Source organism: Macrotis lagotis, chromosome 8 (assembly GCF_037893015.1).
Source record: "Macrotis lagotis isolate mMagLag1 chromosome 8, bilby.v1.9.chrom.fasta, whole genome shotgun sequence".
In the NCBI taxonomy this organism is placed as follows: domain Eukaryota; kingdom Metazoa; phylum Chordata; class Mammalia; order Peramelemorphia; family Peramelidae; genus Macrotis; species Macrotis lagotis.
The window spans coordinates 193,888,423-193,913,538 of NC_133665.1; the positions used below are offsets into that span (position 1 = coordinate 193,888,423).

General features: G+C 53.9%; 1 protein-coding gene across 4 annotated transcripts in view; it reads right to left on the reverse strand.

Moving 5' to 3' along the window:
- Nucleotides 1-25,116, reverse strand: part of CTDSPL (CTD small phosphatase like) — a 59,284-nt gene that overhangs the window by 20,384 nt on the left and 13,784 nt on the right. For 2 of the 4 annotated variants that reach the window (XM_074199268.1, XM_074199271.1), the window contains exons 2-4: nucleotides 6,921-7,075; nucleotides 1,730-1,762; nucleotides 1,451-1,618 (exon numbers count right to left, since the gene is read on the reverse strand). In XM_074199268.1, the coding sequence (XP_074055369.1) occupies nucleotides 1,451-1,618; nucleotides 1,730-1,762; nucleotides 6,921-7,075 (356 nt within the window). The remainder of the gene's footprint in view (nucleotides 1-1,450; nucleotides 1,619-1,729; nucleotides 1,763-6,920; nucleotides 7,076-25,116) is intronic. The other 2 variants (XM_074199269.1, XM_074199270.1) reach the window with 2 other exon arrangements.

Here is a 25,116-nt window from a genome sequence, read left to right on the forward strand (position 1 = left end):
GTGGCAGTGGCATCTGTACCTTGCTTTAGGGCCTCCTTGGTGTTCTGACTGGTGACCACTGAGGAATTCTTGGCTTTTGCCAGAGGCCCCTCCACATCAAAGAACCATATTCGAAGGGGAGATGGACAGAGTGATCAACACTTGCTTGCTCTCTCACTCTTTTAGGACAACAAACCCTTCTTCAGAATTCTATCGACAGGCATCTAGGTGGCACAGTTGATGGTGCACTGGCCTTGGAATCTGGAGGAGCTGAGTTTAAATCTGGCCTCAGACACTTAAATGATCCAGCTGTGTGACCTTAGGCAAGTCACTTAACCCGACTGTCTTGCCAACAGTGACATTCCGGCCTTCCTCCCTAGGGCTTCAGGAATCCTCTGAAGGCCCCTCTGTCTCCTAAGGGCTCTGTTGGCCTGGGGAGTTTCTCTCTTTTAACTCAACTGACTTCCTTGTTTCAGTGAAGGATTGTTATCATCATCATGTGTTGTAAAGTCTCAGGGCACATGAGGACCTGGGAGGAAATCCCAGCTATGGGAGAGCCTGAGCTATTTGTTCTGAGGATTCCTGGATGTAAGGGAATGAATGAGGCGGCCCCACCCTCACAGAAGGACGGAGGGCAGCTGGCCCTCCCCTAGGGAAAGGTCAACGTTCAGCTCTCAGAGGTGACCCCGGAGGATCTTGAAGTTTGGGCTGAAAGGCCCTCATGGCTTTGTCCAGAGGGGAAGAGCTTCCTGTAGGGCCTATGGGGGAGATCTGGGAAGGGACCATCAGAGATTCAGGGCCAGAAGGAATTTTGAGAGGCCCTGAAGGCTGAGGAGGTGGGCAGACTCTCCCAAGGTCAGTCAGCCTGTCCTGCTCCAGATAAGGACCCCCAAGACCAGGAGGGAGAGGCAGAGGAGGGACTTTGAGGCAGTTCATCCTCCCAGCTCCAAGACCAGAGATGTGCCCGTTCTAGGAAGAGGGCAGTGAGAGCCTTGAGAGGGCAAGGAGGGTCACCACACACTAGGCTTTCCTCAAGTTGTCCTGAGCCTGTCCTGTCAGGACAGCAACAACAGAGGCCCCCTGGCCTAAGCCTTACAGAGCAGGAAGACCTGAGTTCAGCCCTAACTCCTGGCTGAGTGACCCCAACTCTCTGGGCTCTAAGAAACACCTACATGGCCGAAGAATCATGATCTGCCCTGGGGGAGGGAGCTCCTCACCTGGGACTGCTCCCAGTCCTTGTGACAAGGGGGAGAATGCTGAGAGCCTCTGTGTCTGTACAGGCGGCAGAGGGGAGCCCCTGGTCTCCACCTGGGGGGCCCACCCATGACCATGGCACAGCCCAGGATCTTCAGAGAGCTTGGGTGACTTGCCTCTGGCCACACAGCCTGGGTCCCGGGAGCCCTGCCCCCCCCCCAAGAAGGCCACTGGAACCTCAGGGTCACACCCTCTAGGGGAGCCCGGCATCACTGGCCTGTCTGGTGAGTGTGGCCTCCTTAATGTCCTCTTGAGGGCCGCCCTCAGAGATAAGGGGACAGGCCCTGGACTGCAGTGGAAGTGGAGACTGGAGCTGAGGCGGGGCGGGCGGCCCTTCAGGGCCGGAGTCGGGCTTTCTTTCCTGAACTGGCTGGACCTCCTGCCCCTGTTTAAAACAACAGCTCCATGTCACAGCTCCTTGGGGAGCCAGCTGACTCGGGTCAGAAGCTCGGCCGGACCCAGGGAAAGCAGACCCGAGGACGGGGGGAATACGTACACTCGGAATGGGGATGACTTGCCTCTGGTCACCCTGCGGAAAGAACAAACAAAAGCCATAACAAGTTGAGGAAAACCTCCACCTTCTCTGGGCTGAAGGGAGAGACTAATGAGGAACCTCTTAGGAGACATAAGGAGTCGCTGGGGCGAGGGAGACCCTTGGAAGGGTGCCTGGCTGACAAATAATGGCCATGGGCTGGGAGCTGCCTCCCAGTAGTGTCTTGGCCCAACACCCAGTCCCCCAAGGCTCTGGGGTTCTCTGAAACAGCCCCCCTGATCCCCAGGCTGGTTCCCTGCACATCCAGCTCCCTGTGCCAATGTGAAGTGGCCTTTCCCTGCCTGACCAGGCCAACAGGGAGTCCTCACCTGGTGGGTCAGCCTCCTGCCAAGGGGACAGAGCTTTCCTAATTCTACTTGGTTGGGGCCTCGGGGGCTGCTGGATTTGAGCAAAGTCAACCACCAGCACATCGCCTCCTTAATGTCCTCACCTCCAGGAACTGAATAGGCTTTGGACTGGCCTCTTGCACTACCCAAGGCCAGCTCTAGAAACTAACAGCAAATGACATTTTTCTATTCCTGAAAGAATTCTAGATGTATAAAAATTCAGAGTTGGGAGACCTCCCCCTTAGGAATACAACCCGCTCCTTTTACAGATAAGAAAACTGAGGCTCAGAGAGGGGTCAGCTGACTTGTCCAAGGTCACACAGCTAGAGCGTGGTGGGTCCCAGAATCACCCTCCACACACACACACACACCATATACAATTCCCTATCAGGGCTTGGACACCATCAGGAACTACCAGGAGTCTCTGGAGGCCCCCAAAGGCCAGGGGACTTCCCTTTGACAGAGAGAGGAAGCAGAGCTGCTTCGTTAGAGCCCTAAATGGCAATAGCCCCGTGATGGCCATGGTGTTAGGCAGGAGCCAGGACCCTGCTGGTCCTGCCTCTCCATTGAAAGATAAGAATCCCAGATGCTGACCCCAACTCATGGCATCTCAGAGCTGGGGGCCATTGAGTCCCGGGGAGCACCCACACAGTGCCTCTGTCTCCAGCAGAGGCCCAGCTGGCAGAGCTAGTGGGGAAGATGGAGCATCTCTGGCCAGGGAAGACTGCACGAGCTCCATGAGGTAGGGTCTTATGCCCTCAGCAACTTTGGGAGCTACAGCCTCACTTCTCCTTGCCAGTTGAACTCTCTTACTAACAGACCTGAGTCTAAACAGTCAGAGAGGCATTCACCAACTGACCTCCCTGTGCAGTTCTCTCACGGCCTCTCTAAAAAAGGACTTTTGTCTCCTTTTTCCTGACAAAAGGGCTCAGGGCAAGCTGGCTGGCAGTCTGGGGTGAAGCCGTATCTCTGTCCCATACTGATCTGGTGACCCAAGGCAAGTCACTGTACCTCCAGGTGCCAGGCTTGTTCAGACTGGCACTGAGGAAAGGAGTTTCCACGCCAGGAATAAAATTACAAGTTGGGACCAAAAGAAAAAAAGGGAGAACTCTCTGAGCCTCTCAAATTTACAATCAGATCAAGGCACAGTTTCCCAAGCCTCAGGCAGAACAGTGCCCTTCTAGGAGTTCAGGGACAAAGCTGTCTTTACTGCTGATTAAACCTCCAAGGTCTAGGTTGTCATGGTCACCAGTACCACTCCTCAGATCATTTAGGTCTCCTAGGGAGGCTGGGGCTGAGGCTGGAGGCCCAGAGTCAGGCTCTGGTCCTGCCCACTCACCTCGAGGGAATCACCATTTGGCCAAGTTACAGCTTTCAAGCTGATAAACCAGGATGCTCATTTGAGGAGCATCCTCTGAGCTCTTCTGCCTGGGGATGATAGAAGAGACCAGATGCTTGCCAACAATTCCCAGCTTCCATGGGGTTGGCCAAAAAAGAGTGGGATACTGTGGTGCTTTCCAGCTGATCCTGGTCCTCTTGGCTATCCTGACAGAGGCTGTCACTTGCTAGGGCCTAACTGGGGCTGGCAAGCACAGCCCCAGCAACATGGCCCCAGCAAGGGTATCACTCCATTCAACTCTAGTAAAGGCTTCTTTGCTGAGAGCCAGGCAGGACCTCGGGAATCCTTATGAATGGAAGCCTGTCTCCTGTTTTACAGAGGAGATCGAGATCCCAGAGACCAAGTTTCTCTGCCCCTCTCCGCAACCCCCATGATTAGTGGTGAATACATCTTGGGTGAGTGATGGGTTCAAGGAAGCTGTCTGAGGGCAGGCCAGGTGAGGGTCTAAGACCATGACCAAAGCTGCTGCTGATGCAAATGGATTATGGTCGATGCCCTACCCAAGGCCACCATTTAGAAGGAGTAGGGCAGCTCATTGTTCACGGGCGTGTCTGAGCCTAGAAGCTCAGTCAGGCTCTCATAGCCAGTCAGTGCTTGGGGAATGACTGTTGGACATCACCAGGTCCCATATGCTGGAGCTCCTGATGGCAGTGTGGCCATCCTCAGGTCTGAGCCGTTGCCATATCCTCAGAGTCTGATCACCACAAAGGTTACATCCAAAGCTGTGCCTCAAGTCCCCACTTCCAAACTTCTTTTATGTGAACTCCCCTTCACACTTTACCATATCCTGGTTCAAATGGCCTTTGGGCTCTTCTCCAGAATCAGCATCTAGCTCTCCTCCTGCAGGCCTGGAATGGACTGGGGCCTCTGGGCATCCTCAGCTTTGGGGCAGGCTCTGAGATGCCACTGCCACCAGGGAGCCTTCTCTGGCCCTCTTGCTTTTGGGGGTTTCATTGATATTTTTGATTTTGAAGAATAAAGTAGGGAGGCCCAAAGAGAACCTTCAGAAAACTAGAGAACTAAAATAGAAAAAAAAGCAAAGGAATCTGTTCCATCCATCCACATGACTGGTGTCTGCCTTGTCTGCCAAGAGCCAGGTCCCAGGCTTCCTCCTGGCTCCTCTGTAGCCAGTGGCAGCTCCCCACAGGAGGCACGCTTGGAGCTTTGGCCACTCTGGGCCTCTCTGGGACCACGGCACTGGATCACTCCCTAGCTCTCATCTGTCTTTCAAAGCTTGTGCTCTCTGTGATGTTGCACTGGTCATAAAAAATTAGTTCTGCTCTCTTCCCTTTGAGTTACCCGACTCTCTTGCTGATTCTGATGATGTACATACAGGGGCCTGAGGGACAGATTGACTTTTTTTTTCCTTCTCCTCCTTCTAACAACCTCCCAGGACCTGGGCATTTGTTTGGCTGGTGAGTAATCCTGGCCAGGTGCTTTCCCCCCTCTTAACATACCTTCCGACCCATCCCCAGTACCCTTGCCTTGGGACAGGGCCAACAGCTGCCCCCTCCCCTGCCCTTTGGACCTTCTCCTTCTCAAGCACCTCAATTAGAAGAAGCAATGAGCTTCCCCTTTGCCCTCTATTCTTTTTCTCCTCTCCTCACTTTGCCCTTTTAAAACCCATAGAAAAGAACCAATTCTCCCCCATCCCTTGTTTTTCTAATCCCATCATCCTCAATACCTTTTCATAGGTTTTAATGGAAATTTGTTTCTTCTCCCCAATTAGAATGTTAGCACTACATCATCAGACAGTGTGAAATGTTCAAATAGATTTGCATTTCTAGGTTTCTTTTGACTCTTCCTATTACTAAAATGTTTTTTAGCTGGTCTTTGCATCAGACTACTCGAAAGCTATCTATTCCATCAAAGGTTCAGGGCAAGACAACTCCTAGTGTAGCCCCCGGCTAATGCCTCCCCTGGCCTGGCCTAGGCCTGCCCCCAGGCCCTCAGAGACAGTCATCAAGAACCCATACTGGCCACATGGGTGGACTCATGACTCCTTCCACTGCTGGTCTGGGCACATCTTTCCCAGCCCCTGCTTGCTATCCCACTGACTTGTCCCCTTGGCCATCTGCAGCCTCTTCTTTTTGCTTCACGATGAGCCCAGCTTCTCTTTTGGCCACCTGCCCACCTGGTGAGGCACCTGGTGTGCCTCAAGTGAACTCTGGGGCTCTTATCATTTGGACTTTTCCCTAGCCTGTGATATTCCATGACTCACAGTCATGCAGTCTTTCGACCAGGAGGACACTAGTGTTAAGACCTGGGGAAGTCAACAGCTTGGAAGCAATGGAAGCCCCCATAATTGCACAGTGGAGCTTATCTTCCTGCTCATTCAAAGAGCCACAGCAATGGAAGCCTGAGGGCTCCCAGCACATAGACAGTATAGATTTCTCATCTATTTTGTTTTTCCATCATGGATGGTTTAGAATAAGCTAGTTAGTTCTAACTTCTGGAAATATCAGCAGTGGTTCATGGTATTTGGGGCTCTATGCAATCAATGAGTACATCTGTGAGATTCAGGGCATCTGAAGAACTCTGTGATCCTCAAGAAGGCAAAGCCAGAAAACCCTGGAAATAAATCCCTGGACATATGGAAAGCCAGCTTTGGCATATTCCCAAGATGCACCTGTGGTTGCCTCCCTCTGGAGCCTGAGTTGCCCACCTGGTCACAGGGCAGGCCACAGAAGCAGAAGCGTGGGCACCCATGGTGATGACTCTTCTGCATCCCACTCTGGCCCCAGGGCCCAGGGTCACATTCTCCTTCTGACCTGATGACAGATAACAGCTTCCTTCTGGACAACTTCCCTGATTAGGAGGAAGACAGTGCAGGAGCAGGTCCCCAACCAACAGCCCATGCCTACTCCCCTCAAAAAAAAGCACTGGAAACTAGAATTTCTTAGAAGAGACCACATTGCTCCAGTCCTCCCCTCTTTCAACCTGCCCAGGGAACTCCCAGAGCTCTTGGCTGAGCAGAGACCCATGAAGACAACGACAAATGAAGGCAATAAAGCAAAGGAGGGGATCAGTCTCCTATTTGACTGGGAAGGCAACGTCCTGTTGCCTCAGGAACAGACTCCTTTGGGCTGACACAGTTCCCCCACAGCAAGCTGGTCTTGTCTACTCTACAATGCAATGCTTTTCCAACTCCAAGAAACTGGAGGAATGGAAAATTACTGCAAATGATCCAATTCTAAGGTAAGAGTGAACAGCAGGAAAACAAGGCAATCCTGGTTGCATTCTCTCTAGTTGAGACCTGGGCTTAATTCAGAATTCAGGAATTTACTGAACCCCTGAGTGTGAGTCCAGGGGTCCAGAGCAAGGATTTTCCTGGGGCCCCCGAGAGGCATTTTGGCCACTTCTCCTTCCCACTTCGAACACTGAGCCAGCAGGAGACCTAAGAACTGACCTTTTGAAACCCCCCGTTCTCCTCCACCACCGGGGGCAGCACGGTTGTGCTGTGGATGGCTGTGGTGTCAACATTGTAGTTGCGGAAGCAGCAGAACAAAGAGCTGAAGATGCTCCGGCTTCTTTGCTTCTTCAGGTTGATGCTGCTCTGGGATGCTGTGAAGAGAGAGAGAGAGAGAGAGAGAGAGAGAGAGAGAGAGAGAGAGAGAGAATGAGAACGAGAACAAACACCTCAGGGATCTGAAGAATTCAGCCCAGCCCAGGGCCCCATGGGTCATCCAAGGAGAGCAGCAGGATCAAGGGGGAGATGGCCCTGGGACTTAGTGCTTTCACATCTGGGCCGTTCCAGGTTACTACCCCCCCAACCCCACCAGGCCCCAAACTGAAAGCTCCCTTGGAACCAAGAAAAACCAGTTAAACCCAGTCATCAATGAAGCAATATTCACAGCAGACGACCTAGGCATCCTTTTGCCTCCATCATCCACTGGAGCTTATCCCATTGTCTGTTCCCAGAGACCAGTCAACGGGCACCTTCAGCACTTTCTATAGCCAAGGTGCAGGACTGAGTTTTGGGAGAACAGTCCCTACCCTACAGAAGCTTCCATTCTACCAGAGTACAAAACCTCACATCGAATGGGTCCAAGGCTGGGGGCGGGTTAAGCATCTGGGGTGACTGGGAAAATGGGGTTGGGCTGACCCCTGAACAAGGCTAGGGATCCAGAGAAGCAGCCACTGCAGGCTTGGGAGATAGCCCAGCCCCCCCCCCCCAAAGTAGATCAGGAAGGCTGTGGAACCCTCAGGGTTCAGAGCAGTTTTAACCCATAAAATAAAACATAATGGTGAGCAAGGGAAACCTTGCTGATTGAGCCCCTGTTATATATCAGGTCCTGCTGTGCCAACCCAAAGATGCCCTGCCTCAGGGAACTCACCATCTACAGGGAGGAGACGACGGAGCCTGGCTGAGACACAAAAACATGAGGAAAAAGAAAAGCCTAAGTTTTGAGTCCTAAGTTTCAGAGGGGTAATGGAGGTTGGTCCTCATCCACACATAAACTCCTGTTTCCACATATCCTGAGATTCTAGCAGAGCATGGACTCTCCAGCTTGGGTCTGAGGTGCTGCACTATTGTGACCCATGGATGCAGCTGACTCCTCAAATGATATTATCCACCTGCATCTTTGCCATCATTTACCATTATGGCCAAGCATGGTGCTCTCCTGATCAGACCCCAGGTGTTCTATCCTGTCTTGGCTGCTGGTGGCCAGATTGGGTCCAGGCCCTTTCTGGGAACACATCTGTAGCAGGGATGTGTGGTAATCATGAGGAAAATAGGTGTGTGCATGTGTACAGGTGTGTTGGTGAGTGAGGGCATATGTTGTAGTGTGTATATGTGTAATAGTGTGTACTGTGCAGGTGTGAATGTGTTGCAGCACATGTGTGCACAGGTATGCATGTGTTGTATTGTGAGCATGTGCATGCATCTGCACACACATGCCTGGACAAGTGGGTAGGCATTCCATCCCTGAAAAGCCAGACTGGTTTAGTACTAGGTGGTGTCTGAGGGGCCCCCCCAAGAATCCAAAGGCTTCAAGAGCTCAGATCAATGAAAAGAGCCAGCGAGCAAAAGCAACCCAAGTGAACTGGGGCCGCCCCTTCTATTGCAGTGGCATGCTGGCATCCTGGACATGTCGATCCCTCCTGTCGCCAGGCAGGCGCAAACTGTCGGGGGGGGGTGTTGGGAGGAGGGAGCTTGTATTCAAAGAGCCACTTCTCTAAGGCCGGCTTGTGCAGGGTTTCTCAGGAGACTGTGTGTGTGGGCAGCAACCTCAGGTACATGGATGTTTTGTAGTGACCCCACCACAGATCCAAGGGCATTTGTGATCCATTCACCCAGACACACATGTACTAAAGACATATCTACACACTTAGAATAACACATGTTTGTGTACTGTATTGACACACCTATACACAATTCACATACATGTTGTTAGATTAAATCACATATGAACACACATGTGGGCCATAGAGATGGCATCTCTACACACCTCTCTCCCCTCCCATCCCCCCGATGTTTTTACCATCCTCACTGTCACCAACTTTGGGGCCAAAGGCACTGGTTGCCAACTGAACGCTGTTGCACTTTCTGGATGGGACTATGGGGGGACACGTCTCTATCCACAGGACTACTGTTGTGGGGTCTGGGCCAGGCCTCGATGTGTTTGTAGATGTGTTCTCACACTTCTGGAGGCTCAGCATAGGATGGGGTCAAGTATGACACAACCCACATCACTGATATAACTTCTCAACCCTAAAGTCACAAAAACTAGAAGCTGGAGTGAACGCCCTTTGTCTGCAGGGTCCCTGGACTCCCAGGATTCATGGCCACAAGTTTTCCTTCTCCATGCAAATGGGTCCCAAAATTAGTTTGAAGAAGCAATCTCCAGCCCCATCTTCCCAATCCCCATCTTCCAACAGGTGCCCTCTAGGAGGGCAGGTGCCCTCGCGAGACAGGGAGAGAAGGGCAGCCTGAAGGAGGAGCAGTAGCTAGACTACTTGCCTGGAAGCCAGGAAAACCTGGGTTCAAATCCTGCCTCTGAGTCTACCGATGATCACATGACCAGATAAGTCTTGGCGAGTCTCAATCTGCCTTCTTGTAAAACACGGTGACTTCCTGTTATGCCAAGACTGCCCAGGCTTCCTGGGAGCCCTTGGCCAACTTCCCCTTGTTGCTTTTCCACCTTTCCATCCTGATGAGCCGGCCAGGCTGGGCAGGGGCCGAGGTTTCCGGCGGGTTCTAGTTCTGAGGCAAATCTCGAGCATTTCCAGTTTCTGCTGATGCAGCTCCCCACATCATTCCTGCACTACCGGTGTAAACACTGTGACCAGAAATCCATGTTTCCTCCCAGGATAGATCTGAGTCCCCTCACCACCCCCACCCCCAGGGAGAGCTGGCCATCCTAGGGTGAGTGTGCCAGCCCAGAACTCCCCAGAACAGTGTGAACAGGAGCGCTGGCTGGACAGGAGACTGTTCTCAGATCCAGTGAGGTCCAGGCAGACCTCAGCTCCCATTCTGTCATGGTCCAGGTCACGGAGAGTTGGAAGACTTGTCCAGGGTCACACAGTCAGGTGGTTGGCAGCAGCATGGCTGGGGAGCTGCCCCAGGGAGAGGGTCCCCATCCCGGAGCCCCTTCTGGCATGGTGGGAAATAAATCCAGTTTGTTTCCTTCACAGGAGGGACGGGATGTCCCTTGAATTCCAAACTGGCCCACCACTCCTTCTGGGGTCTCTGTAGCCCTCAGGCTGGAGGGTCAGAGGAACCCTGGGGCTTGGTGCTGGGGAAGAGCTTCCCAAGAGAGTGAGCAGTCCCTCAAGGGACAGGCCGCCCCAGGCGCTGGTCAGACGCGAGAGGGGGGCTCCTTCCCATAGGCCAGGGGAGGGAGGCTGACAGACAGCCCTGGCTCTCAGACCCTTCTTGGACACCGTGATCCTGAAACCATTTCTTGGGCCAACCTAGTCATCATGGTATGGTGAGGCTTTGGACTTAGAAGAGCTGAGTTCAAATCCTGCCCCAGCAGTCTGGTGGGGTTTCCTGGGACACATCTATGAACTTCTCCACTTCATCAAACTAGGGCAGTGGATCAGTCAGCCCTTCCAGATCCAGGATCCTCGGGCCTGTCTCCCTGAAAATGAGAGAGCAGCTGCTCAGCTCCCCATGAACATGATGGGCCTGGGGATGGCCCAGCCACCTGACCAGCCCAAGGGGCTTTTTGGTGGGTTCTGGACATGCCCATGCTCCTTTCCTCTTGGCAATCGATGATGTAAGAAGGGGCACTACAAGGAGCATCTCACGTTCTTGGGGTCTGTGGTCAGGGGTGCGTCTGGCCTTGCAGAGCTGAGCTTCAACGAGCAGAGGCAACATGCCTGGGGGCAGCCCAGGAGAGAGCCCCTCGTTCCCAGATGTTTGGGAGATCAGAAGAAACCTGGGCACATTCTTGGCAGAGGCCCTGGGAGGTGGAGACAGCGAGGACCACCCCCTGGCCCAGGAGCTGAGCCCCAGGCTGACCCACATCACGATGGGCCAAAGGAAGACTGAGATGGTGTTTCTTTACTGAGGAAGAAGCCTCCAGTGCGCCACTCTGGAATTCCTGCCAGGGCCGCGGTCTGGAACGGGTCTGTAACAGGAAATTCTGTGCAGTCCCTGCATACATCACATTCTTTCCCCCTCCAAAGGAGTGGCCAAACAAATAAACCTTTCTTCTCTTTAGGGGGAAAAAAAAGGCAGACGGCACAAAGTTCAACAACCCCTGCAGACTCTAGAAATCCAAACATCCTTCCAGCGGAGGAAAATCAGCCTGAGGAGCGCCAGCCTCCTTCCCAGAAACCCCCGTTCTGAGGGTGCAAGGTGCCACCAACAGACTGGAAACAGCAGAGTAGCCCGACCCCTGCCCCAGAAGGGGCAGCAGCAGGGGGAAAGGGAACCTGAGGCTCAGCCCTCAGGGCTTCCTTTTGTCTCCAGAACTTGGGGTGATGGAGCCTAGAGGAGAAGCTGCCTTCTGGAGGTGTTGGCTCGAGAGACTTGGGGTGTGGCCCTACCTGAGAGGGGCCCCCTCCACCCCACCCTACTTAACAGCTCGACTTTCACCCTCCTTTACAGAGACTTCTAAGGCAGCTATTCTGGGTGCCCCCAAATCATTTTAGCTGCTGTTGGGGGAAGGTAGGTGGGGCTTCTGCACCATACCTCCGGCCCAGCTCTGACTTCTGAACGTCCAGGAGCTCTCTGCGGCTTCTGGTGTGAAGCCGACGAACGTACCGATCGTCAGGGTCCTCGGACACCGGGATGGTGTTGGCAGCATCCCTGATGGCCCAAATCAGGTCTTGGTCAGCTCCCAGCCATCACCCAGCTGGGAATGCGCCTGATCCCAGCCTGGCAGCTGTCCCTTTTCCCTCACCTGCCATCCCATAGCCCTCAGGGCATTGGAGCTACCTTGGGAGATATGGAGTACAAGCACTGCCGCCAAGGCCCAAGCCTCTGGCCCCCAGCTCTAAGAGTATCAGCTCCACTCCACATTTTCTTATTTAATATTTTAGATTCTTCTGGGATGATTTCTTGTCACAGAGCAAGATTCTGTGTGGGTCCTCATTAGGCTGGTTCTGCTTTCTTCCTTCTATTGAAATAATGAGCTTGAGGTCACTGGCCCTCTTACTGGCCACTGGCTTGGTTCCTGCTGCTGCTGTAACTAAGTTAAGAAGAAAATTTTTAGAAATAAAAAGGCAAATTAGCCTCTTCTTTTTTCTTTCAAAGGCAGGCTGCTGGGTGGAGGGTCCAGAGCGGCTGAACCGGCCTGCTGTGTCCTAGGAAAGGCAGAAGAGCCTTGTTCAGGAAGAGTGGTCCCTACCCACTCTGCTGTCCGAGTCTAGGGCACTGTGGCAGCCCCTCTGAGACTGCCCAGACACTGCTATCTATTCTTTGACTTAAGCAGGACTTCACTCCACTGGGGCAGGGGGAGCTCGGAGTTCTGGACCGCCCACATCTGGGAACGGCCTAGAGTCTGCTGGCTGAAGTTCAGCCCAGATGCCAACAAATGACCCCCGGGGAGGAGTTGACAAAGTCACTGGCCACAAACAAGGCCACCCCAACTCATTCACAAGTCTGGGAAGCACCAAATTATATTGAAGAGGGAACTAGCTCATGAAGACCAAGGAAAACCCTTTTAATGAAAGGCTGGGATCATGGAGCCTTAGCTTTCCAGTGTTTAAATGACATCTGTGACTGGAGATGCAGGGATGACCTGAAGAGGGGGACCCCTGGGGTGTTCTGGGCCACAGCTCCCAGGGACAGGAGGGAAATTGCCCTCCTCAATGCCCCACAGATGCCTTGGGCTCTGCAGAGACAAGGACACTTTCTGGAAGGTGCAGAAGAAAACTTTTGGAGATAAACTACCATGATTACCATCTCTTGGGCAAATGAAGCCAAAGTTTTAAGATGCTCAACGACTTCCTTTCTGTTCCTGTCTAAGAAGGTGGTCTGGCTGCCCATGTGCCTCCTCTCTCAGCATGGGCCTTTTCCCCAGATGGGTTCACTGCCCTGGGTTCTCCATCATCCTCACCTCACCCAGATTCTGCTCCTTCACCTGCCCCTTCAATCCCCTCATGTTCCCCCCATCCCCCAATGAGGCAGGAACTCCAGAATGACTCTGGCTTGGGCTCCTTGAAAGCATCCATCTGCAAAATGAACAAGAAGGGGGTGGGCTCCCAATCTCCCTGGATCACCCCCTCCTAACTCTAACCTACAATCCTGAGTAGGAACCAGACAAAGCCATCATTGCTCTGTCTAGGCTCTGCTGCCCCTCTGCTGTGGGCCTGGGTCTCTTCTCAGAATCTGGATGCCCATGCCTGAGGTCATAGTGGGCACTCAAGCCGGCGGTTCTGATTCCCCAGCAAAGGGAGATCGTTCCCATTTAACTGAACACATGTTCCCAAAGACATTGTCATGAAAATGGCATAAAGAGTAATTGGATGTGAGAACCAAGTGCCCCCAGAAGCTTAACAACACCCCAACTGTCCTCTTCTCAGTGCTGGAGGGATGACAACACTGGTGCTGCCCCAGTCTACTCCAGTTCACCATTTTAGTCATACCTGCCCTCATTTCAGAGACCTCTCAAGTCATTTAGAGACCCCAAGACTTGACTTTCCCCCAACATTCTGTGGATCCAAACAGTCTCTGCCTAGAAGACCCAAAGCACCTGGCACCTTACTCTGGAGGCCTGACATCTCCTGTGCCAAGGACAATAGCCAGCACTGTGGGCCCACTCGGGAAAGTGCCAGGGGAGGCCATGAGGGGAAGGAAAGGGGGCTTAGCAGATGCTCTGTAAATGTGAGTTGGGGGATGAGGATGCCCAAAAGAAGAGGCATCAAGTGGATCCAACCCATTGCTAAAGCAAGTCAGAGTGTGTTGGAAGATCCTGCCTCCTCCACACCTTACACACACACACACACACACACACACGCACGCACGCACGCACGCACACGCACACACACACACACGCACGCACACACGCACACACACACACACACGCACACACGTGCTCCTGGATGAAGGGAAGAAGGACTAAGATGGCAGCAGGGGGTGTGCTCCAGGTGGGAGGCTGCCAACTGTCCGACTGAGGTCACTGAATAAGCTCTCCCAAGAGGGAGGGTTTGAGGCTCTTTTGGGCTCTTTGGAGGGGTGCCCCAGAGAAACAGGAAGTGTAGGGGAGGCTTCTAAACATTAATCAGAGGAGGAGTGTGGCAGGGTAGCAATGCCAAGGATGGGAACTGCAGGGGCCATGGGGGAGCATGGGGGAGAGCGGATGACGCACAAGTAGGGAAGTTAAGTGGGTCTCCTGTGGGCCCTCCAGCAGGAGTGCCACTGGGTGGAGGGTTCCCTCATCTATGGTCCCTTGCCCTCCTCAGACCATGGTACAGTCCTCACAGGCCCCACTTTGCCATGGTGACTGGGCAGGGACAGCTGTCCAGTTCTTCCACAGGATCAATTCCTTCAGCTCTCTTGGTCTATCACATAAATGGAAACTTCAAGTCTGGGCTTTCCCCGAGTTTCCCTCTCCAGTCTCTGCTCAGGGCTGGTATGGCGAGACCATTATAACAACCTTGGGATGACTGTGCTAGTACTGTCCTGTTTTACAGATAGGGGAACCGAGACAGAAGGTGTGTGGGTATCCTGCCAAGGGTCACTTGGCTGCTAAGTATGTGAGGCTAGACTGGAACTCGGCTCCAGACCCAAGGCTTTGGGTAGCAGCCCAGTCTGTAGCAGGACCCAGGACAAGAGTCATTCTGGGTCACCAGGTGCCTCCAAGTCTCTGACTCTCCTGAGGGTGGGCCAGTCCCACTCCCCAGAGCCAGCTGACTGTTCCTTTCAGGCCAAGGAGGTTGGTGTGGTGGGGGTCTGAGGTAATGTGCTAGTTAACAAAGGTCAGCTGTCCCAAACCCCATGACTTCTGGAGGGCAGGGGGAATGATGGAAGAGCTCCTCTAGTTGAGTCTGTCCAGAATTCAGGATCATCTGTTTCGATTTTGGTTTGGGGAGGGGAAACAAGAAAGTCCTGGTATAAAAGGTCTGGGGAAGAGCGGGACCTGTTTGGTCTGGCCTAGACTCTGCAAGAACTTCCAGAGGGGAACACGGCCAAGAGGCTCCTGGGGCAGACCTTCCTGCCTCCTCCACTGACCCTCTCTGTCCAGGGCAGGCTGCCTCCTTTGAGAGTGCTCCCATACGAGGGAGTTTGATGTTGCCTTTGATTCCTCAGATGTTGGGGGGGGGCTCTTTTTTGTCTCTCCAGTCTTGTTTTCCCCAGTAAGGGGGTCCTCACTCCAAGTCTCCAGCCAGCAGGCTTGGGGCAGATGCTCCAGCCCCCCTCACTCTGGCTTCTTCCATCCCTGCTCTTCTCAGGTCCATGGTCCATCCGAGCATTTTCTCAAGTCTATTCTGCCCAGGGCAGTGTAGGAGAGGATGGGGAGAGTCACTCTCCAGTCCAACCTCCTTTTCCGGTCCCTTTTATAGGTGAAGTAGATTAAATTCAATCCAGAATAAATTTCATGGTAGCAATCATGTAGGTAAAAGAACCCGAGACCCTGGTCCCAACATTGATATTTTGTCCTTCATTCTCACAGAAGACCATGACATCAGGGATGCCATGACAAGCACATGGATTGGAGTGAGGCGGGGCTGGGCTAAGTCATCAGCCTTGGGGTCCAGTGGTCAGATAGTTATCAGGGCACGAGGTGATGACCCTGGATGGGAGGCAGTCAGGATGAAATGACTGGCCCAAAGTCATACAGCTAGGACATGCCAAGGTTCTAAGGCCGAATTTGAACTCAGGTCCTCTGACTCCAAGGCCTGGGCTCTATCCACTGCACCACCTAGCGACTAGTGAGCTCAAAAAGGACTTAAATGGATGACACTTCAATGGACTTTTGGTCTCTCCAACGTGGGCACTCCTTTCCATGGGCCAGATCTCAACTCCCTTTGGTGCTCTCATCCCAAGTGGCTCAGCCCCTGAACTCCTCCCACATACCTCCTCCACGCTGGGGGAGGCTCTCAGCAGAGCTTGGGAGCATCCATCAATAATCTAAAGAGCAATGCCCCTTGGGGAAGGGCCCTTGAGCATCCACTGAAGAGAGGCAGTCCCTTGCCCTGCATGCTTCCTAGCTGAGAGGCTGCCTCTTCCCTGACCTTTCCCACTTGTGTCGTCCACTCAAGGGTCCTTCAGGCTGCAGGGAGGGGACCCTGGGTCAGGAGCTGCTGTGGGGGCAGCTCTCACCTCAAGCCAAAGAGGGGTATTGGTTTTTCTGCCTCTCAGCAGCTTCTCCCCATGACTTTGGGTCTGCAGCAAGCAGCTCCCCATTTTCTTGGGATCCACAAAATTCATTTTTCTACTCTTGTCCTTAACCCATCTGGCCGTTTCCTGAGGGCCTGCCCCTCTTCCAGCTGGCGGTCTTCCCCTTGGCTTTCAGGTCTCCACTGCCAGGATCACCCTTTCTGTCCCTCTCCTCCTTTCTAGACAGGGAGATAACTGAAGGCTCCTACAGAACTACTTGTTTTAAAATCATCTTTTCTCCCCATAAAGGCCTTGCTACCACCTTGACTAATTCTTCCACTAGGCCTTAGGTCAGAAGTGAACTCCCTGTCTTTGACAGCACCCAACTTGCCAGTGGGTCGCCTGCTTCTTGAGGAGTCATGAAACGGACTGTTGAAAAGAGTCCTTGGGCTACTAGGTGAGATGTCGTCAGAACCCTCCACAGCACACTCCCATCCTTGGCCTCTGGTGGGCCCCGAGGTCCACTGCTCCAATGTGTCCCTTCCGCTCATTTCTCCCCAGGAGCCGGGCCAAGGTCAGGTCTGAGGCCAATGGGGGCGTCCACACATACATCTGTCATACATCTGTGGGTTAACACAGTCCATCCCAAGTTTCTCTTTGGGCAGAGGAGCCTGGGAACCAGCCAGAGCCCTGCTGAGGGGGTGCAGAGGAAGACACTAGGGACCCTGCCAAGCTCTGAGCAACAGCTGGTCCAACGATCCCCAAAAGGGCGTCCCAAGTCTGTGGGCCTGTGGAGAAGCTAAAGAGGAGACACCTATTCCTTTGCTCCCTCCATGACATTCATCGATGTGCCAAGAACTAGCCTGGGCACCAGGGTCACCAACAGTCACCCTTTGCCCCAGGCAGAGTGTCTGTGGGCCCCTGCCTGAAAGACAAGATGGAAGCAAGGGTGTATTATGAGTCAATGAATCAGGATAAAAGTCCAAATTGGGAGCATGTGAAACTGTCTGAGCTGGTCAGAGGGGAAGGGCGGGCATTGAGGTGGGGCCTGGAGCAGCCCCCTCCTCACTGAGGCAGGGTCCAAACAGCGCATTCCCAGGGCTGCAGTTGGGCTCAAACAAGTATTAGTGCCCACCAGACTGCCCACACTGCAAAGGCCTGCAGTGACCCCCCCAAAGGCCCCAGTGCCCACCAGGCCCCCAAAAGCTGACTCTTACACAAACTGAACTAAAATGAGTCTGGCCCCAAATGTTTACGCTTAAAAATGTTTCTTCCAGCCCTGAGGGCAGAAAAGTCAACAAAAGTCCCAGGGAGCTTGCTCCCTTTTGGGGCGCATTCTTGGAAGTCTTCCCATTGCTGAGAGCAGGAGTGGATGCTCAGCTCTGGCAGGCCAGGCCGGGCCCAGGCTCCAGCCTCAGTAGTGTCCAAATTCAGGGATTAGTGAGGCCCCCAACCCCCATCACAAAGCCTTGGACTTCACCAACAACTTTATTTCTTTTGTCCCGGTGGGTAAACAACCTCACTTAGCAGACTCTTCCTCTCTGGGACCGCAGAGAAAAGAAGGACAAAAGGTCACCCCTGGGTCCAGGACAAACAGTCCTGCCCTTGGGGGGAGGGGCATGGTGGGGCACCCCCCCATGGGGCATTTCAAGTCCTTTCTCTCTGTCCACCCTCTCCCCATGGCCTTGCCCCTGCTCTCCAGAGGTGGCCGAAACCTCTCCTTTCTGTCCTCCATCCCAGCTTCTCTGCCTTCGGCAGCCTGGAAGGAGATCACGGGGGAAGGCTGCAAACCCTTCTTGCTCAAGGCAGGGATTGAACTGAGCCTGAGAGGAGCTGATTGAGACTCAGACCCTGACCTGGGCCTCGCTGCTTCTCTAGACCCTCCTCATCCTGGCTCCAGGGTCCGGAGGTGCCATCAGAACTGGTCGCTTTCGCGTGTCCATGGATGGTGGGAACCAGCAAGGCAGGTTGGGCCAGAGAGCCCTCCACATGCACTGACTTTCTCCATCAGGGCCGAGGGACTGTTCTGGGCCACGTGGTGCTGCCTCCCCACCTAGCATGTTCTTCTTAAGCAGGTCCTTTGCTCCCAGGAAATATCAGAACAGGAAAAAAGGCCAGGCCCTTGCTCAGAAGGGGTCATCAGGAGTTGGGGCTCACGCCTTGGAGGCAGCGGCTGGGCTATGTCAGAGCTGCCACAGTTGGATTTTTCTGCATTCAAGCAGAATCTTTCAAGCCTTTCTTTGAAGAAAGGAGCTGAAGCCAAGGCCCGTGGGCCCATTGTCTCATGGGACCTGACCTCCCATTTCCTAAATCTGCATCCTGGACAACAGTGTCTGGGAGACCTGGCCCCCAGGGTCTGGCCATCATCCTCCCTTGCACCTGGCATCCAAAGGCGCTGCAGGGTGGGCATGAGATCTTTTCAAAGGCATCTCCAGCTCCATTGTGTCCCTCGGCCCTTTGTTCACATCCATCTCTGTTGCCACCTCAGTTGATGCTAGAGGACAGGCTAGCCTCTGGGGAGAAGGGGTCCAATGGCAATGGTGGAGCCGTGTGAAGGAGCTTCCTCTCCGACTACTATCCATTGGCATGGCAATGCCCTCCTCTCATTCCACTGTCTCAGATGCTCTTGGAAGCTCGAGATGAAGCATCAAATGTAAGGAACAGGAACAAGCAGAGAAGAGGGTGGGGATGGGCCCTGCCAGCATGACAACCTCTCCCCAGAAAGTAGGGAAGCAGCCCCCAAAGAGAGACACCGTGGTCTTCTAAAGGGGAACAGCAGGAAAGACCAGAGTACTCTGAATAGGGTCAGGAGTGGCAGAGGCAGGCACCAGGAGGGGTGGGCCCCAGCCTTTGAGGTACTAACCCTCAATGGTCTGGATGCTGTGGACCCCCTTCTTCCTCCCTGGACTCCAGGGCCCCTCTCTGTTCTCGCCCCAGCCACAGGGGGAGGCCTTTGGGAAGGCCCTTGGCCAGGTCCTTTCCCATAGCCAGCTTCCCCCATGCTCTTCAAGCAGATGCCCCCCAATCCTGATCCAAGTCCCAGGCCGGCTCTCCCAGCGGCTGGCCTCTTGGCACATCCCTGCTGCCTGGGCGAGCTCCACACTCAGAACTTGTCCTTAGGAAGAAGAGGAAGATGCAGTCCTTGTCCCAGCCCCCAGAAGCTAGAATGGGGGGAGAGAGGAAGTTGCCACAGGCCAAGCTCCCCTGCCTCCCAAGGTTGGTGTCAGAGAAAAGCCCCATCCACAGCCACTGGAGCAAGCAGTCTTGGCTGCCTTCATGGTCACCGACCCTGCTGTGATCATCTGGCCCAAGAGGTAAGGTGTCTTCCCTTGACTTCTATCGCGTGTTCAGCTGGCTGAGTGACCACCCAGATTGCCTCTCTTCCTTTGGCCTTACAGACAGACCCTTTACTGACATAGGAGTGGAGATAATTTGCCTGGGGAGATGGCACAGCTGGTCTCAGATTGCCCCCAGGCCCTCCAAAGGAAAATCCTACTTCTCCCCAGAGATGGCCCTCCTCCTCTGTCCACGTTCTCTTCCCTTCTCTCAAAGGACAGCCATCTGGTCTTTCATTCAAAGGGGACCTCAAGGGGTCCAGGAAAAAAAAAACAGAGAAAGAATTAACTAAGACATCTATCTATACCACCTGTTATGATGTCTTTGCTCTGTCATTTAAAGGTGCCCCCAAGAGGTAGAGTCAGGCTGCGGAAAACCTGGATATGTGTCCAGCCCCCCCCCCACCATGGGCACCTCTCTCAGTTGACCTCACTACCCTTCCTTCCCTGCCAGGCAAAGATGGCACCCATGCTAGACTTCTCCTTGGCCCCCTGTTTTTAGGCAAAATGTCCTAGATCCCTCTGGATTGTGGCCTGAGACCCCAGAGCTGAACACTAATATAAATGGTCCCAACTGGACAGGAATCACTCCCTCTCCTTCCCACGGCCTCCTCTCCTGGTCCTGGGGCAAGACAAATGGCTCAGTTCTATCTGGACAGGAATCCAGAACCTAGAGACTGAGGCCTGGGCTGGGCAAAACGGCTCCATCCAGATGGGGCCAATGCCAGGGGGCCTGCAGGACCATGGAGTTTTCAGGCACAGTAGTTCAAAAGCCAATATGATCTCCGCTTCTCAAATACAAACACCTGCCAGTCAAACTCAAGCTGATGGGCAGATGAGGATGGAGGCATCAGCAGGGGCCTGCCTTCCTGGACAGGGTGACACTGCAGCTGCACCTTGGAGGGCCAGGTGACCTGGAAAAAGACTTAGGGGTGGGAGATGGAAGGTGGTGGGCCAGAATCACTGAGGCAGGTTGGAGTCCTTCATCCTGGTATATCCTGGTACTAGAGAGTCCAAGGCTCCTGAGAGGGGCACCGGGGCCCCCACTTTAGGGGCAGCCAGGAAGCAGAGGATCAAAGGAGGAAGAGCTTGGGAACAACTAAAATCTAAACCACCCCGGTGGCCAACTCCCCTGCATCAGCTGGGCTGGGGCCCCTCCAGGTGAAGAGCTGCTCTGGGGAGCACAGTGCCAGTCCCAAGTGTCCCAGGCTGGCCATCCTGGCACCTGAGCAGCAACTCCTTTGGGAGAGGCATTCCTCAGCACAGCATCTCCCCTCCCTCTTCGGGGCAGAGGTGAGGGCTGACAGACAGGGAGGATGAAGGTGTTTGCTTGGGTGGCTCCCTGGGGAGCCGGTGGGGGGGGGACAGAGAGAGAGAGAGAGAGAGGGAGAAAGAGACTGACTCTGTTTAGGAGTGCCCAGAAGGAGCCAGCTGCTGCAGGTCTCTGTTCCTGGCCCACAGCCTCCAGGACCACCTCCCCCAGACTCCATCTGACCTTTCTGAGGCTGCCCGACCTGGGCTGGTCCTCCCTGAAGTCTCTCCTAGGTTTCCCTAATGCCAGTGTCTCTCCTCTACCGAATAGGTCCAATTGCTCTTGTTTGATTTGTTGGCATTCAGTTTCCCTGTGGACGGTGAGTTCCCGGGGGTCAGGGCACTCTGGTCCCGGAGCTCGATTCAGGGTCTGATACACAGGGTTGGGGTGGGGGTGGGGGGAGGGGGTGGCGGCAAGTCCTCCTGAACCAGAGCAACTCGCAGCCACAGCAGCCAAAGGTGCTGGGGCATCTGAGACCAGAGGTGGTCACTCGGCTTGCCCTGGGCACCGGGGAGGATGGCCCAGATCAGCTTCTTTCTCCTTCTACAGAGAAGGAAGTCCACAGAGACCACATCCAGGCCATCTGCATCCTGTCTGCGAAGGGGCCGGCAGCAAGGGCAGCCCGGCTGTGGGGGCCACGGGGGCCATGGAACCAATTTTCAAGAGTGGAAGGGAGCTCGGAAGCCTTCCAGCCAGCCAGTCAACCAAGAAGCATTTATGAAGTGTTTACTGTTTGCCCAGATTTGGGTCCAAAGGAAGGCCCCAAGAAGCAAAGATTCCAATGAGGGGAAGACTGGAGGGGTACCATAAAAGTACTCAGAGAGCCACACAAAAGAACCGAGAAGGACCCTCTCCCCAAAATGCCCAGAGGGCCTCGGACCCTTGTGGTCTGGGACTTGCCTTCCAGCACTTCCAGTGGCTCTCACTCCCCTCTCAGTCCAGTGCCTCAACTTCCTTGGCTGTCAAATGAAGATAACCAGGCCTCACTGGGGCTCCAGGCCGGGGTGCTGCGCCTACAACACTCTGGTGTGCCACCAGCACGACTTTCACCAGGGCAGAGAACAGGCCCTGGCAGAGGAGCCACTTCCCTGCCCAGAGCTTCAGCTTAACAAGACCTAGCAAGTCCTAGAAATTTAAGTATTCCTAAGAGCTGTGCAGACCCAGCTTCTCCTTCCCCAAAGGACTTTCTGCTGGTCTGTCATAATGGAAAAACAGGCTGCTTCCTTGGGTTGGGGCACTCCCAGTTAAGACAAGATGCAGTGAACCCAACAACTTCTCATTTAAATGACTTGGCATCCTCGGCCTCCCTTCCACCAGCACTCTGGTCAGAGAGCCAACAAGGTGGTTCATCCTAATGGCGCGATAGGACCAGGAGTTGCCTGTGAACTCCTCCCAGCTTAACCCACACAGCACCTTCCCCCCTGGAGCTCAGTACTTGACCAGGACCATCCACATGAAGAGGGACAGGGCCCAGACCTGGCCGGGCTGGCCTGGTGCACTGAGTGCCCAGGAGACTCATCTAGACACACAAGACAAGAAAGGGTCAGAAGCAGGACTCGCATACAAGGCATGCTGGCTCAGCATTCAGCTCTTTACCCACACCCTCATACACAGATATATAATCACATGGGCACACCATTATGAGGTCACTGGAAAGGGAAGGTAAGAAGGGGCTAAATGGTTGGAAAGTCAGTAAAGACTCCCTCTCCCCATCACAAGAACCTGCACGAATTCAATGAATTGGGATAAACCTTCTACTTAGCTCCTGTAGCCTGGAGTTGGCCAGTCTGGTAGAGGAGGGGAATGGGCCTGCCCAAGGTCCCACAGCTGAGGAGCAGGAACAGAGTCTAGGCCCCAGGCTGCTCAGGGACTCAAGAATTCTTTGTGGAAACTACAAGGTGAATACTTCAAACAAACAATTTATGCTGTTTACAAAATAAAATTTTACCCCCTCAGCTCTGGCCTTGGTGTTTGTCAACAAATGTCAAATGAAGCCATAAGCCCCTCTGTGGCCCTCAGTCAAATCTCGGGCCTCACAATGAATGAAGCCTTTATTAAGCCCTTACTGTCTACAATTTTTTTTTTTTTGCTAAGCCTGGGAGGCACAAATAAAAAAGCTTGGAGCTCCAGGAGCTGACAATAGTTTCATGACTTCAGCTGCAGGGCAGAGGGCATTGGCCAGGCTTCTTCTACTGTGCCGTTCCCAGCAATAAAATGCCACTCGTTTCTGCTTGGAATCATTGGCCGAGGCCTCAGGGACAAGAGCTTCCCAGGTCTCAGATGGCTGTGGTCGCCTCTCCCCAGGATGCTGGCTGAGGGCACTGGTAGCAGCCTGGCTGTCCTTGTCAGGGGCTGAGGGGAGCTGGGGGTCTCAACACAACAGCACACCCTCCCTTGGGCCTCCACTATGGATGCTGTGTGACCCCAGCTAATAGCTGCATCTCCCTGACTTCATTTCCTCACCTGCAGCAGGATGAGTGATAGAACACCTGCAAGAGACCTGGAGGCCACTGAATATAATCCCTTCATTGGACAGAGAGAAAAACTGAGGCCTGGGCTCCCCCAGGGAGTCATCCAAAGAGCAGAGCTCCTGCCCCCTGCAGCTCCTGCAGCCCACGGCTCTCCTCCTGCCCTGGTCCAAGATGCTGAGCTTGGGGGCTGGTCGTTTTTACCCCAAGAGTAGTCCCCCCCATTGCTTGTTGCTGCTTCAGCCCTGTAACTCTAAGAGCTGACTATGTAAACCAGCAAAAAGTCCCCCAGAAGCTACCAGCTGGGTGTCCAAACAACAGCTGGGGGCAGGCACCCAGTTCATGGGCAGCCTCCACCCAGGCCTGGCCTGGAGCAGGAAGTCAACCCAGCAGGAGAGGCTGCGCAATGCTCTCTTTGTCCCATTAACCTTTTGGCTTCTTCTGGAGGTTCGGAATGTACCAGAAGCCAAAGCCCGCTTCCTCCCCACGTTCCTAGCGCTCGGCCCTGCTGCCAGCCCCCATCACGGCTCAGAGACTTGGCGCTGGCCCAGCCAGAGAATTGCCCAGCTCAGCTGGCTGCCCTTGGGTTTGTGCTGCAGAGAAGGGGAAAGCTTGAAGCACTGGCTTCCAGGAGAGGGCCCCCCCAGTGCCCGAGAGCCCCGACATCCCCTGCTCTCTGGAGCTCCATGACACATGTGGACATCCATACACACTTGTTACCTATGGCTTCCATCTCCTGAATCTCAATCAATGAACCAATCAACAAATACTTGGTAAGTGTGTTGTTACAGCTGGGCTGGGAACTCGTCTGCATCCCCTCTCCCCCCACACCCTTTCCTCTCTCTGCCTCTCTGTCTCTCTCTCTCTTCTCCCATCTCGTTCTCTCTCTACCCTGTCTGCATGCTCCAGGTACTTAATAAATGCTTTGAAAATTAAACTGAAAACTCCTGTCCGCATATTGTGACCAGAGTTTGGAGAACCCCATTTTATTTAGGGTCCATCACTTTAGAAGTTATGTGGTAGGTGGTTGAAGCTTTTCTATTTTTTAAGGGTCAGAATGGGAAGCCAGGATCTGGCACTGGAGAGGCCCCTCAATCACAGTGGTCCTGCCTTCTAGGGTCCAAAAGAAGACATTGACTGGCCCCTAGGCCAGATCTTTCCAGGTTAACTGATCATCTGCACATGAGGGCCAGCTCCGGAATGCCCTTTCTCCTAGGGGACGCCTGTCATTCCAGGTATGGTCAGACGCAGGCAGGAACCGGAAGTATAGTCCAACACCTGCCCCCTGGCTCTCTGTCCCAGGAGCATTGGTTTTTGGAAAGTACCAAGAGGAGCTGGTCAAGCCCCACTCCAGATACACTCTGGACAAAGCACATTAAAACACTAAAGGGCAGAGAAGGTGCTGGGTTTCCTTGTGGAGGCCTGCCCCTGCCCCCTCCCGGTCCCCAGTCCACCTTCTGCCAGATCTGGCTGCTGCCACTCAAGGCTTCCTCAGCCCTTTCCAGCCGGGGGCTGTCAACAGCTTGGTAGCTAAGCTGGCTATGACGTCACCCAGCATCAAGAATAACGGGACATTTATAGAATGCTTTCAAGATGACAAAACACCTCATGATTCTTATCTCACTTAGGTCCCTCCATGACCCTGTGGGCAGGAACGATGTGCTAGGTCACCAGCCTCACATTCTCCTCTGGAGCCATCTGGTCCAGTGGCCAGGTAAGAATCAGGATGACCGGAGAGGGTCCTGGATGTAAGGCAGTCAGGATGAAGTGAC